This window comes from Rhamphochromis sp. 'chilingali' (assembly GCF_963969265.1).
Source record: "Rhamphochromis sp. 'chilingali' genome assembly, chromosome: 8".
Lineage (NCBI taxonomy): Eukaryota > Metazoa > Chordata > Actinopteri > Cichliformes > Cichlidae > Rhamphochromis > Rhamphochromis sp. 'chilingali'.
In genome coordinates, this window is record NC_137935.1 from 18,780,131 (window position 1) to 18,798,356 (window position 18,226).

General features: G+C 39.8%; 1 protein-coding gene across 1 annotated transcript; it reads left to right on the forward strand.

The window, feature by feature from the left end:
* The first annotated feature begins 8,149 nt into the window (after positions 1-8,149).
* Positions 8,150-17,147, forward strand: ankk1 (ankyrin repeat and kinase domain containing 1). The gene is made up of 9 exons (XM_080889509.1): positions 8,150-8,547; positions 9,215-9,497; positions 9,641-9,792; positions 10,130-10,179; positions 10,966-11,121; positions 11,784-11,908; positions 12,855-12,888; positions 14,455-14,695; positions 15,441-17,147. The coding sequence occupies exons 1-9, from the start codon at positions 8,363-8,365 to the stop codon at positions 16,480-16,482; spliced, it is 2,268 nt and encodes a 755-aa protein (XP_080745635.1). The 5' UTR covers positions 8,150-8,362; the 3' UTR covers positions 16,483-17,147.
* The last annotated feature ends 1,079 nt before the right edge of the window (positions 17,148-18,226 follow it).

Below are 18,226 nucleotides of genomic sequence, written 5' to 3' on the forward strand. Positions count from 1 at the left end.
ATATGATAGACGATAAAAGCTCCATCTTATAGAGCAGTAAAACACTTTGAGAGTTTGAGCTTTGACACAAATTGTACTGCATTATCTGCAACTTTCTTTGTCCACATCTATTGCTCCTTCCCCCCTCTTGTTGTGACAAATTGTGTTTCTTCTTTGCACTTGATGTGAGACTATGCATTCTGGTGAAGCACATCAGCTACAGAAAAGCTATACATTGCATTGCAAAAACCCAGTTTGAGCTGCTCTAAATCAGAATGGGATGCCTAGATTAAATGAAAGCTGTTCCTTACAAGCTCAAATCCATATTTGCAGCTCTTTATTTGAAATAAATACTTCTGCTCATGCTCTTTTTATTCAACTAAAAAAAAAAACTGGCAGGAAAGAAATCAGGTTTTTCCAAAATATTTATCAGAGGAGTGATTTGTTTGTGTTGGTTTCGTGCACATTTCTTTCTGTTTATCATCACAGACAGAAAGAACAACCATCCATCACCCAAACAGATAATAACCTGTTAGCTATTTCACCAGTTTCCAAACTTAATTGTTTTATATCTCCTCGTCTTTTTGTAGCAGTGCCTTCAGAAGAGGCGTGCACTTCCCTCAGAGGGCTCGCAAACTTTTGCCACCAATCTGAAAAATCGCATATCCTTTGGACCCATGTTGAAACAAGTGAAGAACTCTACCTTTCCAGAGGAGATAGGTAATTATTAGCTGGTCCTTACACAAAAATGATGATCTGAGATAACAGAGCATGCACGGCAGATGATGTGACAGGAAATTAGATATTCTCCTCATGAGTGCGTCATATAAAGCTACACGATGAAAGTAAAAGAGATTAGAATAGAATAGAATAGAATAGAATAGAATAGAATTCAACTTTATTGTCATTGCACATGCACAGGTACAGGGCAACGAAATGCAGTTTGCATCCATCCAGAAGTGCTTTAGTGTTATAGATATATTACAATATATATTAGCAATAATATAGATATGTGAGTATATTACAGAAATGGGTCTATTATGGTATGTTATAATGTACACGGTATGAAGTATGTTGTGAATATTCTATAACTATAAGTATGTACAGGCTGTAGTGAGTACAAGCTATGTACAGGATATGAACAGGATATAAATATGAAAAACTATACAGAATATGAAATAAATAACTTTACAGAATCTGGGATATACAGCTATACAGAAATGGGAACTATGCAAGTTGTAAACAGTTGTAGGATTAAAGATTATCGAATGTACAGAATGATTATTTACACAGAGCTATACAGTAGTGCAGTTAAGATAAGTGAGATATAATTCCTACAGAGGCTATATTAGGGAACACTGCACAAACAAGTCATGGCTGTGACTTTTACGGTCTGTTTGTTTGTGTTTTTATCAGAACCATCAGAACTGGACTTGGCTCTGGTCATAGTCAGCCTGGTGGTTGGCTCCTCGCTTGTCACAGTGATGCTGCTGCTGGTGTGGCTGGCCTACCGTAAACGGGGTGACTGGCTGCTCCGCTCGGCGGCTCCGCCACGAGCCTGCTGCGGCTGTCTTCACCCAGGAGGTGACTTGATCCTTCCGTGACCAAGGAAGGACCGTCGCCTTTTACACTGATCAAGTCTTTACCAAAATAGCTGCAGACAATTACATTAGTCAACAGACAGTGGAGCAGTCAATCATATTAACCACAGAGCAGAGGCGGCCAGCTGCATCGGCTGGTATAGGCTAGACTACACAATGAGGAGCAATCCAATTCACACCGCCTTTCGCAGGTGACACAGCTGTTGCAGTCTAATTTTGTACTTAACCATGAGCAGTCGATTATCATTCACAAATAAAAAAAAAACACCTTGAGCCCTTTGTTTTATCCCCAGGGGCAAGAAATCAGCATGCTTTGTTTCCCACTTTGAGAATAATGGCTTGTGAATAACTGTTTCATACACGATAATGTATGCATTTGTGTCTTGTTACCTATATCGAGTCTTTGTGGTAGAAGCTCATTTATTATTGCAAGAGAACATACAACAGCCCTGAAATGTTGCTTCTGTATCTATACACTGTAATATGATGTGGCTAATAATATGAAATAGTGGGAAAAAAATATCAGAATATGTATCAGTGCTGATTTACTTTTAATCTGTGTCTAAAGAAGAATTTTTTCCTGATCTCAATCTCTAATCTGAATCCTTAATAAGTACAATGAAGCAAAATACAAATGGGAAAATCCTTTCTAGCAGTATTCCTAACATAATATTCCATGATCCATTTTATGTGCACCAGTAAAGTTTTTTTGGGGAACATTGTTAGCGCTGTTTCTTTCTCTTTCCTCATTTTGAATGTAGGTGCACTGCTGTGCAGGGAGTTCAACACTGACTTCCAATGAAGGATGATGACCTTCAGGGTTTTTAGTGGGAGCAAAAACAGACATGAAATTCAGGGGCAGTATTTGAATGATAAGATTCCATCAGCATAGAGTTCAGCTCAAGGTGTTCAAGACTCCCTCCCTCTGCGCGGACCGGTACCAGTCCGAGGCCCGGGGGTTGGGGACCGCTGGTTTATAGGAGAATCTAAAACTGTGCACTTTTATTTTGTATTTCTATCTATTAACATTCTCAGTGTTACTGTTAAAAGTATAAACTCAGACTTCATAGTTATAGAAATCTAAAATTTCTCTAACTTGTATTCATAAACATTGCAAGGTGCCCAGAACACAGTGTCTTGAATGACGTTTTATCTGATGTCTGGATTTCCTGGCATTAATGGAAGCCCTCACTGCTGCTAAATATGTCAGTCAGACTTCAGGAAAAATACGATGGTAATCTCCCTGTGACCATGACATGACCTATGTCATGTTGCAACTATGCCACTATTTGTGGACAAAATATAAATTTCCAATTCTAATCTATGAAGATCTGATTTGACGGATTCAGTGTAAAAGTTAATGGGAATATCTGTTTCATGTGTGACGCACATGAAACAGGGGAGGCAGCTAGGTGAGTGTCCGAGAGAGTCAAGGAGTGAGTAGCCAAGATGTACAACATTTTTCCTGTCCGGAGGATTGTTGCAGGCAGGAGAGCAGACAAGTAAGAAACATGAAGACTGAGTTGACCAGCACTGGAAGACATGGTGAGAGACAGGTGAGTATTGAACCTAGAGCGTGGATACTGAAGATGCAGGGAGAAAATCATGTTAAAATAACATGAGGAGGAACATGAACATTAAGCAATATTATATGAGCTGATTTCCCACCGTGAGGTAGCAGACCATCTGGCGAAGAGTGGAGGCTAGAGCTGGTCTTCAAATCCTGGCCGGTGATTGATGATGATGATGATCATAATGATAATTATAATAAGTCCCTCCCTGCTACATTTAGTGTTTGTGCTTTTTCCTTCGCAACCCAGTTTTGTCATCTCCTTTCTGGAGCCTGTCCTGTAAATCTGAATCGCAACCTACCTGAAGAATATTTCAAACACCTCCAGCTACTCTCGCCTGCTTCAATCAGTCACTTCCTTTCCTTGGATAGGAATGGATTTACCTGCTTTCCACCTGCCTGAACACCATTCCCTGCACCCCTGGTCTGATTTGGATTTTGGCCTACCAGCCGTGAACATCTCTGGAAACTTTATTCATAAGACCAAAAAGAAGATAGTGGAACTTAATTAAAGAAGTCTGCAATGTCTTGTTCAATTGATCTTGGCTGCTGTTAACACTTTCTCTCTTCTTCTGGCAGGGCTCCTAGTCGCGTCCCTGATAAACCATCCTCCCCAGCCAATTACCAGCTGCCCCTAAATATTAACCAGCTTGCTCCTTGAGTCCATTTTAAGCCAAAATATGACACATTGGCGAAGACAACAACTCCTGTGCTCCCACTTTCATGCACTAGCAGACATGTTTTTTTAACTAATGGTATCAGAATTTACATAATATACCTTTAAATCAAAGTCCAAACAATAAGTAAATTATATGTTACTTTGTGTGTGCCTAGGCCAGTGATTCCCACAGTGTGGGGTGGGCACTGCTGGTGAAGTTACTGCAGGTAAGCCACAGTAATTCAGTTTGAAATTACTCACATGTGTAGAGTTAGAGGTGTATAAACATTTATTTATTAATGTAAAAAGTGAATTAAAACTGGTATTAGGAGATGGTCAGTTTGTGATATTAACCTGACCAGAATGTGTTGCTTTTAAATGGATGTTAGGGTCAGGTGGGTCACTTTGAATATGACTGGGTAGCATTACGAAAAACATAGTCAACAGCCTGTGTTATTCATGTTTTTTGAATACAATTTTCCAAAATATACATCACTTTCTTTTTTTAGGTGAGCTCCATGGGATTTTCTCAGGTTTTAAGTAGGCCACAGCACAGTGTGCAGAATGACTCTTGACTTTGGCTGATCTAGGCAAATCGAAACAGACCCTGCTTTATATTATATGGGATTTAAATTTGAAACGCTACTAAATTACTGCACCCTCAGATTTTGAACCACTATACAAAGGATAAATAATTATTTCACAGTTTTTTCAGTCTGACTCTTTTTTGGTAACCATTATATTATTCCTTTTTTTTTTTTTTTTTTAAACATTGTGACAATATTTATTATTCTGTAGAAATAAATAATGAGTAAAAAATGATGCTCTTGAGAGGCCCAGCAATGTTCTAGTCCAGTGGTGGCGTCTGTGTTCACAGAATATTAATAAGAAATGCTGGAGTTAAGCTTGTTAGCCATTAGAGGACGAAAACCCTTTAGCTCTAACCAGTCAGCTTACCGGGTGTGGTGGAGCTTGCTAATGCCATTTGCTGAGCTAAAGATGTGGGTTCCATCAATGAAGACAGACTTCCACCCTCAGGTAGCCTATCTGAAATCTTATCACGGATGCCTGCTTTACACTAGAACATCAATCCATGAGTCTCTCCTAAATAATAGTGCTAGTTAGTGAGGCATGACGCTGTGGCTGTCAGTGAATGTTAAATTCATTTATTATTGCACCCGTCTCTGTAGGATGAATGAAAGTGATTGGGTAGTTAGGACTTGAGTTGAGGGGTTGACACTTTAGCCATCTGCAGAATAAAAAAAATATATCTAAGCAGGGCATATTTTATGCCTGTGATGAAAACAGCCTTTCTGGTCTTTGTGGAAGAAGATATGCTGTCAAAATAAAACAAATGTGACCTTGTATTAAGTGAAGATCTTTCATATCATTAAATTATTAATTCTGCTCATGTCTTCCTATATATGAGTGCAACGGCATTCACAGCTCACCACAATGCCCTTTGATAGTGCTCTGCAGAAATAATGAATCTATAATCTTGTAAAGCCTCACAATAATATAGTTAGAGATTATCCCATTTTGGGCTTTGCAAAATAAACATATAATCAATAGGACATGTCTAAATGAATGTGACCCTGTAGATGTGTTCCACATGCGCTCTGCATCCCTGCAGGGAGAGCTGACAGATTTAAAAGGAGCCGGGAAGGGAAAATCCTTTAGAAGTAGAATTATTAACCAAAAAATTCTAACCATGTCTCACAAATGAAAGCCTGAACAAAAAGCTAGCTCAGAGGATGAAATGACAGCAGAATGCTGGGCTGTGGTTGGTCTCTCATAAGATGTGCATTATGCATAGAGAACCTGATGAATCACATTTATATGTGTTGTGTAAAAAGTAAGACAAAAACACACACAATAAGAGATAGACTTCACAGAGAGAGTTGCAGACAACTGGGAATTTTTGCTGGACTTTTGCTCTCAAGGGAACCATATTTATTCTAAATTTGCTATATGGGAATCAAGAAACCCAAAGGAGACGGCCCAAATGAGTACCAAAGCTACCAGGGACCCACAGGAATCATTTATATATGTGTGTGTGTGTCTATAAATGTATGTGGGAGTTCATCACTATAGTTAACACCGCAACAAAACCTCATGTCCCAAGATAAATTTAGCTCTAAAGGGGGTTGAATGGTGGTGGAGTATAACTGAATGAGCCTATAAACCAGAACAGCAGGTGGGAATAGAAGAGAAGGTAGAGGACGTCTTTGTTTTCTCATCTTCCTGAATGAGCTTTCTATTACCGTAATCCTTTTGCATAAGCCGGGCAGTTAAATCTTTTCTCTTAAGGAACAGCCCGCTTTAATGATGCAGAAAGATGGAAATACATAATTAGAAAATGTAAGGCTCCCAATCCTTCACGATAAATGTTGTGAAAGATTGGGAGAGGAAATGGGTTCACAGATAATAGTGCCTGTGCACTATTATCACATGCTGCTAAATTTACAATTCATTATTAAGGATTATTGATACATTTGGAATATGCTAAATTAACTCTATGACCAGCTCCATAGAATGAAGCAATGCTGTGCCTCATTCCAGCCTTAACGAAGATAGAGGCACAATGTAATTGAAATGATGTCCTTCTTCTTGTATGCAGAAAACAATAAGACTCTACCAGGTCAAAGTCTTTCTTATTTCATTTTCTCTGCATCTCTGTGTCTTAAACTGTGGCAGGAAAACCAGCTAGGCTGAGGGTAAGGTGTAGGTAAAACGATGATCTTGATTGTTTTGTGGTAGTGGATGCTTACACATAATGAATGCTCAAAGATTTCTAAAGTTATTCAGTCAATTTTCCACACAGTTTCAGGTAATTTTGAACTTTAAATGAGAAACACATCATGTTCTTATGACTATGACTGTTTTCAAACTTTTTATATTATTTCTTATTTTGACAGTCACTTTGTGTCCTCTACTTGAAGTTCATACAAAGACAAGGTGTTTGCTAATGTGTTTGCACACCGTCTTTGATTTCACATCTAATCTCAGAGAAACCAGCTGGCGTGCAGTTCAGTGCCCAACACATTAAAAAACAAATGAATAACTAAAAAATAAGTGCCTGAACAAAGAATAAGCTTTAAAAAAAGAGAGTAGAGCTTTGTGACAAAACGTCGCCTACTAGATGAGTTAGATGAGATTTTCCAGGTGCTGGGCCACCACATGCTGCCGAAACAGCTCCAGGGTCAGTGTGTGTCAAAATGATTGTTCAAATCTTTGGAGCTCTGCAGGAACAATGAATAACATTTTTTGAAAACACATTCCCTCAATTAGTCTTTTTATGGTGGCAGTACAGAGCACTGTCTAGTATGTCTATAACGACAAAATTTTCATAGCTATCACAGCTATTCAATCAATGCCGTACATCATATGGATGGAGGCATCATCAATTTGAAGAGAACACTCCCATCAACCTTGTCTGAGTTGCAGTTGCATTGAGCCTCCCTGCTAAGGGGAAAAATTGAGTCAAACCATTCCCAAGGCAAAGCAGAGCCACCAGATTACATTACTGTAGGGGGTTCTGATGGGTTATTGATCTTAAAAACTGATTGTAGTACTCAGGTGTGGTTTTGGCTCAGATTTTAGGAGGAGAGGTGGAGCGTGAGATTCAGGCTGAGTGGCAGAGCTGTTGAATATCGTCTAATCAGTGTCTCTTATGCAACAGTGGACTGGGACCTGCAGACGCCTTGGAAGCACTGATGTCTGAGCAACCTGACACACAGGCACACAGGCATAAGAACACCAGTGCAGGAGAGTGAACTCTAAATAAAAGCACAAGCAAGCAGAATGTGAAAGCTTTCTGTGTGTGTGTGTGTGTGTGTGTGTGTGTGTGTGTGTGTGTGTGTGTGTGTGTGTGTGTGTGTGTGTGTGTGTGTGTGTGTGTGTGTGTGTGTTAATAATGGGCATATCCTTCAACTCAGATTGCAACTGAGCCATTCAACTATATGTGTCAGTGGTGTGCCTTGTTAAAGTGAATGGATCATGAGCCAGTAAGGTTACTGTGATCAGCCATAATAATAAAACCACCTCTTTGACCCGCAGGTCCCCCAGCAGACCACTGCAGTGATGTGTTCAGTCTCATTCACCTTACTTCTGGTGGTTTTAGTGTTTTGACAGACACACTAAACAGAATGGTATAACATGAGTGCACTGGCATGTAAAAATTATCGCAACTTGGCATCAGAGGAGAAAGAAAAAGTTCTTTCACTATTGACCGAAAGCAATGACAGCAGTCTCGGCTGCTAAAAACCAGCTTTGCAGCATTGCAGAGCAAACAAGTTCTACAACTCAGCTCAGCTCCGCCCACAGATCTGGAGTGTAGTTTAGTTTGGATGTCACTCCTCGTAACTTCCACACAGCTAGCTCCACTTATTTTAAAGTGTGTCTGTGTTCTTGGGCTTTTTCTCTCCCTGTGTGAGACACAAGCTCCTGCGGTGCTGCTCATCAATGTTGATCTGGAAGATAAACCCTGTTGATGTGAAGGATTAGAGACTGAGATTGTTTTGAGGGGTTGTGTGAGAGAGGAGCTTTGCACTCATGGATCGCCTTGACCGAGCTCCTGGGCAGTTCAGGAACTTCCAGAAGGATGATTTTGAGGCTGACTGGATCAAGGTGGCTAAATGCAAATCTGGTGAGGTGTACCAGGTCAAGGTCAAGCTCTGGCGGGAAAACTGTGCGTTGAAAACGTTTGACACAACCTTGTGTGGAAACAACTTTTACAGGTGGGAACTAAGTTATAATTGTTAGAATACTTTGAAGAATATTGGGTCTATAGAAAGGAAAGGCCCACAGCTTATCGTTTAATTAGCATTTGCGATGCCAGGATATCTTATTGTAATATGACAAAGCTTTCAACGAATCCCACCCCACTATATTATTGCACCACGCACTCTCTGAAGGCCTAAATTAACACCATCACAGGCAACAGGGAGCACTTAGACTTGGCAGTAGGAGTGTAACGGCTGTACAGAACAATGCAATGTGAAACACCACGTGGACTTGTTACAACACAGCTATGATTAATCACACACATTTCTGCTCCTCTGAACCAGACATGACAACTGATTGGTGAATATGTATTAGTTAAACATTAACCAACTACAGAATTAACATGGCTTAAGCCAAGAGATTCATCACTACCTATTCTAAAAAAGGTAAACAGTATATTGTCCAAGGCAAATATCAGTGAACTGGAACAAATTCAAGATTAAACTAACATTTGGTAATGCTTATTGGACTCGGACTTCATCTTGAATTGTACAAAAACTATTGGATTCATTGTATCCATCGCTCTCACCACATCTACTTTTGATGTTTTTCACAGAAAACATTTCCAGTGGTCAAAGTTCAAAATTCGAATAAAATCACAGCCTTTTTTTTCTATTCCAGGAAAATAATAGAGGAGGTGTCCAGCATAGCCAAATTGAAATTCAAGTACATAATTCCCATATATGGCATGTGCAGTGAAGTGACTGCACTTGTGATGGAGTACATGAGTAATGGGTCCCTGAACAATCTTCTAGCCAGTCACAGTTTGATGTGGCCGAAGAAGTTTCAGATGATTCATGAGACCTCCTTGGGCATGAATTTCCTTCACAGCATGAAACCTCCACTACTCCATCTTAACCTGAAGACTTCCAATATCCTTGTGGACGATCATCTCCACATCAAGGTCAGTAAACTTCTGGAAACTTAAAATGAACTCCTGGCTTATTCTGAGCTCTGCAGAGCGCTCTATTTTAATTCGATAACATTGTCTTATTCTTGTTTTGTGTGTGTGTGTGTGTGTGTGTATGTGTGGTTTTTTTCACTAAGATTTCAGATTTTGGTTTAATCCACTGGGAGGAGGGCATGAACAAGACCTTGTTCATGGAGCGTCTGGCTGCTAGAGGGAACATAAGTTACATTCCTCCAGAGACCTTCACTCACTCCCCCGATCCTCCAGGAACTACCTTTGATGTTTACAGGTGACTTGCCAAGGGTGTTTTTGAAATTGCACCATCAGAATCACAGCTTTTTTTCTGATTCAGCGCACAGTTCACACTTCACACAGTGTAACCTTGCTGTACAATATATATACTTTAATCTTTCAGAAGTCAGAGGGACATATTAGATGTATATCACTCACTCGTTTTTGCACTTTTATTTATTTATTTTTCATTGCTGAAAAGCTTTTCATTGAACAAAAAAGAGCTTTCAATGCCTTTTATGTGTGAGGAGGACATCCACAAAGTTCAATGAATACACAGTATGCCAAAATGAGAACGCCAGGACTGAAGTGCTTCCTTCTGCTTTGATTTGCAGCTTTGGAATTGTGATGTGGGAAATTCTGACACAACAGAAACCGTATGCAGGTAGGAAATTATTCATTTGAAATGAATCCCATCTTCATTCCATGATTAATAGGCGTTTCTTTAGAAAGGAATTATGTAACACTGCATAAACATGAAGGGATTTCATTTCAGTGTTTTTAGAAATAGTTCTTAAATGATGTGAATAACATTGTGAAACATATGAAACAAAACTCGCAGAAGCTTTAAAACATGTCACCAAAATGAGCTTTGGGGTAAACTGGCTTAATTAGTACTCATGATTCCATTATTAGACATTTCCTTCTGAGAAAACAATTGTCTGTGAAGATTTTGAAGTGGCAAGTCAGACGAGTTAGAAAAGCCAGATGTCTTCCTACAGAATTAGATCAACTTTATACTGCTTTCAAAGTAAAGTCAAAGCCAAGAGGTTGTTATCTTAACTTGGCATATCGACAGTAACTGTCTGTAAGCTTAGTATGGTAATGACGCACAAACCCACAAACATGTTAAAAGCACAATGATTCATTTGGTATGTCTAGACCAATACCACATTGATAATAAGCCACTAAGGATTCATAACCACAATGTTTTAGAGAAAAATAATCGGATTTTGAGGTTAAAAGTGTGGCTATTTTTATGTGAGAACTTAAACATTAGAGGGATAATCAGAGGAATCATTTGTAGAAGAAGAAAATTACACTCTCCCAAATGAATACTTTGGCTCAGTGCCCTACACACACTTTGAAAAAAGCCATCAAACAAGTAGGTTCACTTTGCTCCATTCACTGCTTACTGCATGTGCTCATCTACATCTAAATCTGGATGCAGGTTGCAGTGTGACCACAGTGCTCTTACAGGTGTCGCAGGGGAAGAGGCCCTGTGTGACTATGATACCCGATCAGAGGCCTCCTGAGTGTGAACAGATGATCAGCATCATGAAGCAGTGCTGGGACGATGATCACAGGAAGAGGCCACCGTTTTCAGGTGCGGCAAAAGGATGCTTTTGGGCTTTTTCTTATGAATTTAAATGTTTTAAATGTAAAACTTGTTGGAGAGGGCAGTCCAGGTTACTAGCCAGACGTGGAACAAGATTTAGAGATATCCTGCACTACGTGCAGTTTTGCATTCGAGCATCTAGAGCAGAGCCACAGCAATCGGATTTTAATAAGATTACTAGTGCACATCAGTTTCATCAGACCAGTGTTTGAACTCAGAAAAATAAATGCATAAACAACAAATAGTCAAGTTGTTCCTTTCAGCTTTGCAAGTAATTTTAAAGTCAAAAGTCAATGATGTGCTCCCAGGGAACACATTATAATGCTTCAGTGAAATACATACATTCAAATGAGGTTTTCATCATTTACATAATAAGAAGCAGGGTCACCATTGTTTAAAGAAACACTCATGACTTGAGAAGTCATGCTGATGAATACAAATCACCTCCATGTTTATTCATAAACTGCACCTTGTCCAATTTGTCGTGTTCGCAAATCTCTCCACAATTAGTACCGTATCTATGAAATAATTCTCCTGCGATTCCTGGATGACCATTCATGCTGTAGACGGGCAGTCCTCACTGGGTTTTGGTGACTACATTAACTTGAACAGGCCAATTCAAAGATTTTCTTTCTGCTGTTTGTGTGCAGACTTTGTGAAGCAAACGGAGGCTTTGAGCGAAGTCTTTAAGGTCCCGGGACCAATTCACAGTGGCAAAAATGGAGATGCGGATCAGAAAGCAAATTATCCCTGGCTGTTCTCATCAGTGAAAAAGGTTTGTTTGACTCCACTCTTTAGACTCCACTCTAGTTGCTCTGTTGTATGCACTGTATCTACTCCAGCTTTGAGGGCAGATTAGTGGTATTATAGTAAGTTTGACTATAATGTTCACTAGCGTTCGCTAATTAGCACAATGTACATCTGGGGCCGATTAAAATGTCAATTGTGTTACACCAAATGAAAAGTCAGGGGAGTCAAGGGAGCCAGTTTTAGTAGGATTTACCCTCAAAGCCAGTTGCTTTCAAGTGTTTTCTGCCACCCCCGGCTCCTTCAAAAGCAAAACAACAACAACAACAACAACAACAAAATCCATCATAAGATTAACCAACAGAGTTAGTGGAGAACGCATCCAGCAGCCACCTCAACTGTGGTTAAAAATCCTACAAACTAATTTGGGTCATTAAAAAACAACAACTGCCAAAATGAAAACCACCATTCTCTAAACTGACACGTTACTAACACTTGAAAGGGCTATCTTTGATAACCTCTAACCCACTCACCCACCTGCCCCCATGACCCTAAACTGGATAAGAGGTTAAAATGGCTGGAAAAAATATGGACGCTTCATGGCAGTCAGTCTAGTAACCTACAGATTATTTCAAAAGGATAAAAGTCATGGTAGTACTGAATGGAAATTTAAAACGATTTTTCTAGCTTAGGGTAGGTCTCAGTCCCTTCTTTGAAGTTCTGTACAAATTTTCAAGGCATGAAATAGCGTGCCCCCCCCCCCCCCCCCACACACACACACACACACACACACACAAACAATTTTTTCTAATATTCTGTGTAAATAAGATTAATAATGTGGTCAGTTTTTATTACTCTGTTTAACTCTGGAGCTCACGCGATAACTAATTATTGTGCTTGTAAGCCACTTGTGATGACTGATATCACAACCATTAACCTTTGTTTTCTTTTCTTTTCTTTTGTTTCCATTTTAGATCACTAATACCGAGATGTCAGTCTCTCCTTCAGGTAAACCAGCTCTCAGAGCATGGTGGAAATGTTCAGTTCAATATAATTTTTGCAGGGCTGACACTTCAAAAGTGATGCTTACAGTGCCGTCACATAAAAAAAAATCCATCACCTTTCACACTGACAAATAGAGTCAATACAATCAATAGAGTGGAGGAGCTGTTGTTCAGGGGAGGAGACAGTAATGCGTTGTTGATGCTTTTGACCCAGTGTTGCGAACAACATTAAAATAATAGGTCAGGATGCTTTTCACTTTTACAGTCTGTTATAATTAGATTATCAGACTACGACGACCTGGATGACTGACAACCTACCCAGAAAATACATTACTTCATGCAAAAAGATTGAAGAGTTTCTGCAATTCTAACAAGCGTGAAAATCAACCATCACTATTCTTCAACACAGCCTGAACTCTCATAGACAGCTTTCTTGTAATTTATTTAATAGTTCTTGAGGCTTCCTGTAGGTCATTCAGAGCTCTTCTTTGGATGTTGGCTGCCTTTTCTCTTTTCTCTATCAAAATGATCCCACACTGCTGCAGTAATGTTGAAGTCCGGGCTCTGAGGAGGCCAATCCATCACTGATTGTGTTCCATTGTGTGCTTTTCAGTCCAGGTATTTTTTAAAAAACACACTGGCATTTTTTTTAGCACCATAGTCACGCTCATAAAAGCTGGCAATTAGATTATTTTCAGACTACTTCATGGGGGGTTAAAGTCATGGTGGCTCATGGTGGATCTGATGCTACTTTTCTGCATTCATAATTTAATCAGTTTCAAAAAGGTCCCCAACACCACTTACTGAAATCCAGGCAGAAACCGTGTTTTACACATGGCTGTAGATACTCACTTCCCCACAGTGGATCATTTCATGTCCTTCTTTCATCAGTCTAACCCTTTGCATGTCTGCCTTCACAATACCCATGAATCTTCTCCGTGTTGTGTCTTTTTTTCCTGAGCAGCCACTCCACCTTTAACAGCCTTCCTCCAGAATATCCACTTTATAACTTTTGGGACATTTGCATCTTTGCACATGGCCAAAAAAAGGCTCAACACATGTATTCACACATGTATTCTATCTTGCTTTTACTGACTTTCAAGCTATACTTCCACCTCCCCATGTTCTCTTCCATCTGCTCCTTACACTCAATGCACACTTGCTTCTTGGTAAAAAAAATACTATTTAACGCATGTTAAAATGTGTTCCCTTGCTTTTGCGATGACAGGCTTAGAACTTAAAGTGCTTAAAGATACAGTGTAGACACAACACTGGTTCATCCCTTGAGTTAGGTTTCTTTAATATCCTTGAGTGATTCATAGGTCAGTGTTAAAATGGTCAGGTACATGGACTGGACTGAAATTAGGTGAAAAAGCAGCCAATGTCCAAAGAAAAACTATAAAAGACCTTCAGAAAGCCACTTTAAAAAATGACTTTTGCACAGCACTGCATCTTCAACACTAGTACTCAAAAGCTCTACATCCCTTTAAAAGTTGGCTTACAAAAGCTTCAAATAGAGACATTAACATTAGACTAAGCTGTATAATGCAAATTTCTTTTTATTTAACAGATGGCCAGTATGACAAGGAGGCCATTCTCTCTATGCTATCAAAAAAAGACTTTGGCAGTTTCAGGAAGTCTGTGAGAAGGGAACACGTATCCTCACAGTTTTCCGGCAAAAAGACACTCCTTCACTGCACAGTAGCTAGCGGTGATTCAGAGAGTGTCGAGCACATCCTGAATCTGGGTGCCGAAGTCAACTGTACGACTGCCAAAGGTTACACTCCTCTTCTTATTGCTGTTCTGCAGAGGTATGTATAAGCCTATGTATGTTGTCTTAGATCAGTTGCAAGCAACTAAGGGACAATGCTGTGCTAACAACTGCCTATTTTGATCCTTGGTTTACCAGATTTCCTGCTCTTCTCTTCAAAGTTTAAGAGAAGCACTGAAAATGAGGGAAATACAGTTTTTGCTTTCTTACTAAGAACTAAAGGAAAAGATTGATTCAGTATCGCTGTCATTGTCTTTTTATTATACCGTATCTATAAAACTCTTACAAATATTGAGAAATGTTATAATAATCTTGATGTTAAAATTATTTATGGCATCCCATTTGTGCAAAAATATTTATGCATTGATTGGTAGAAAGGCATAAATATCCAGTAAACATGTATTTCCTGAAACTGTATTTATCCACGTATGCAACAAAGTGTTCACACGCACAGAGATCAAAAAATCATCTAAGTGATTAAGTGTGCTTGAACTATTGCCCAAACATCCCTGAAAACTGCAACATTGTCTCTACTCTAGTTGCTTGATTGCAAAACTACATGCACTTCATGATATCTCTGACTCTTGTTCCACATCTGGTAGGCATGGGTCACTGCAAAAGTATAATGTAGTGATTTGTCCACGTTTCCCCACTATTTATGTTTTTTAAGCAAAGTCAAGCTTGTCTTGATCCTGATGAGGTGGCATTATGTAGTTTTCTGAAGTGTAGGACTGTTTTATTTTTAAGTTGTAATGTACTCTATCAATGAAACTTATTTTCAACAGGCTATATGACATCATCTCTTTGTTGCTGGAACATGGCGCAGATGGGAGCCTGGGAGATGAGGATGATTGGACACCACTCCATTTTGCAGCTCAAAATGGCGATGACAGGACTGTTCGACTCCTGCTGGACAAAGGTGCTGTCATCAATGCCCAGGAAAAAACCGGCTGGATGCCCTTCCACCTGGCCTGCCAAAATGGACATGAAACTGTGGTGCGGCTGCTGCTTTTGCGACAATCGCAGGAAGCTGTCGTAGAACAGGAGAAGGCAAACGGGAGGACACCGCTCCACTTGGCCTCCATCTACGGGCATCTCAGTATCGTGAAACTCCTCCTAACTCATGGAGCAGATCCCAATGCGACAGACAAATGTCTGTGCACTGCTCTTCACCTATCAGCCGAGGAAGGCCATAACAGAGTAGTCAGACAGTTGATACAGAGTGGAGCGACTGTTGACATTGCAGACAGCAAAGGGAATACTCCACTTCACCTGGCTGCTCTGAAGGGTCATACAGGCATATGTAGGCAGCTGTTGTCAAACGGAGCCAACCCAGATGCCACTACTATCCAGGGATGGACCCCCATGCACCTGGCTGCCCTAAAGGGACATGAAGCAACACTGGTCCAACTGGAGAGTCAGGGTGGTTGTGTAAATGCAAGAGGTGAGAACGGATGGACTCCACTACACCTGGCCTGTCACCAGAGTAAGCCAGATTTGGTAGCAAAACTCTTGTCAGCCAAGGCCGACCCACATGTCACAGAGGAGAGTAAAGGATGGACACCACTACATGTGGCCTGTAAAAGTGTGAGTTTTCCAAGTGTCCTCCACTTGATATTCCATGGCGCAAATGTCAATGCTTTAAATTATGGAAATGCCACACCTTTACACCTGGCTGCCCAGCACGGCTGTGTACCCATTGTAAAAGCTTTACTGATGAATGGAGCAGACGGGACACTGCTGGATTCTTCTGGATCCACAGCTTTAAATGTAGCTCAGCAGAGTGAAAAGTTGGAAATAGTGGAATTACTAGAAAATGGATGTTAACTATCATGAGGATGACAATATAATGGAGAAGTTGCACTATAGAGGAGGGATTATCAGGCAACTTAAAGCACGATATTGATGATTTTTTCACAGAAAAAAGACCAGTTTTGCAATGCATAAGAAAACCAAATCAATTTCACAAACCCATCTATATTTTGAATGTTGTCAGACCATTGCACAATTGAAAGCAGAAATCCATTGCTGTCCTTGCTTAAAAAAACAGCGTCTTCAAAACCGCACACTGTTTTTAGAATCGGTTGGATTATTTGTGATTTTCCACACCTGTGTTGTATCATCATGCTTGTCAATTTAGCTGACGCTTTGCCACGACATCAGTGTTTATTGTGTTTACAGCTTAATAAGCTGACTCCTGGCCACTTTATTAGGTATACTTTGCTTCTACTGAGTTTGAACTGCCTTAATTCTTAATGGCACAGATTCAACAAGGTGCTGGAAACATTCCTGGGACATTTTGGTTCACATTGATGTGAAAACATCACACAGTTGTTACAGATTTGTCTGCAGCACATCCATGATGTGACTCTCCCGTTCCACCGCAAAGGTGGTCTATCGGATGGAGATGTGATAACTGTAAAGGTCATTTGAGTACAGTGAACTCATTGTCATGTCTAAAAACTGGTCTAGGATTTGTTTGAGATGGTTTGATGTTTATGGCATGGACACCTTATTAAATTGAAATGAAATGCATGGTTTCGGGAGCTGTATTGACCTACACATTCACAGGGTTTTTCCTGGAACCACAGTGACTGACTTAGATGTAGTGCTAGGAGCTGAGCTGAATCAAATGACTGTAAATGAACAGAGCAGAGGTATATTTAACCTGAGCTTGGATTTTTCTTTAAAACATGTTGCTAAGTGAATGTCTGCTGTATCATTTTTAAATTGCTATTTTATTCTGAGTTTATTTTCCCCCTTCACAGCATCTCTGACCCTGAGCAAATTAAGTGCTGTCTGTTTACTTGTGTGGATTTTCCTTCTGTGTTGATTTTGATTACATCGTGACAGCATGAAACCATCAGTCCTCTTCTCCTGCTCATTAAAAGAACTGGGTAAACCATTTCTTTCTTTGTGTCTTGTCATTTGTCTTTTTACCTGACCAATATACTATTAGAAACAATAGATTATGTAAATGATGGACAAATTTTTCAAGTCTAAAAACCTGGATCCACTGTAGAGGTGCCTCCAGAAGTGCATTCTTTCCATTGGCCAGCAGGGACACGACACTCTTGGTTGTGAAAACAACTCCTCCCCTTGCTCATCATGTTCAAGATGGTAAAGGCGAAGGCAAACAGCTTAGTGTTTCACAACGAGACGTCCTTAACTAATGCGTGACATCATGGTCGCTATATCCATCTTTTAATTACAGTCTGTGCTTTGAACCACTTGACTAAAATACTAGAGTCTCAATACAAACTATAACCTATAGAAAACAGTCAAATCCTTTACTTTAAAACCATAAGATTTTTGTTTAATTTACACCTGCAAACAACTTCTAATGATTTTAACAGATTTTTCCTCCTTCCTATATCCAAATTTATAATGTCATGTAGTTTTATATCAGAAACCCAACAAGGTAAAGTATATTGTTGACCCTATTTTCATTGAACAGAGTTTGAAAAACAGGCATTGTGTTATGGAAAGAATCTCTGTTGCAGAGTTCTGTTTATTTCAGGTCGGGTTGGATGTGAAGCAGATTATAGTTGAAAGTGTCCTTTAACTGCAG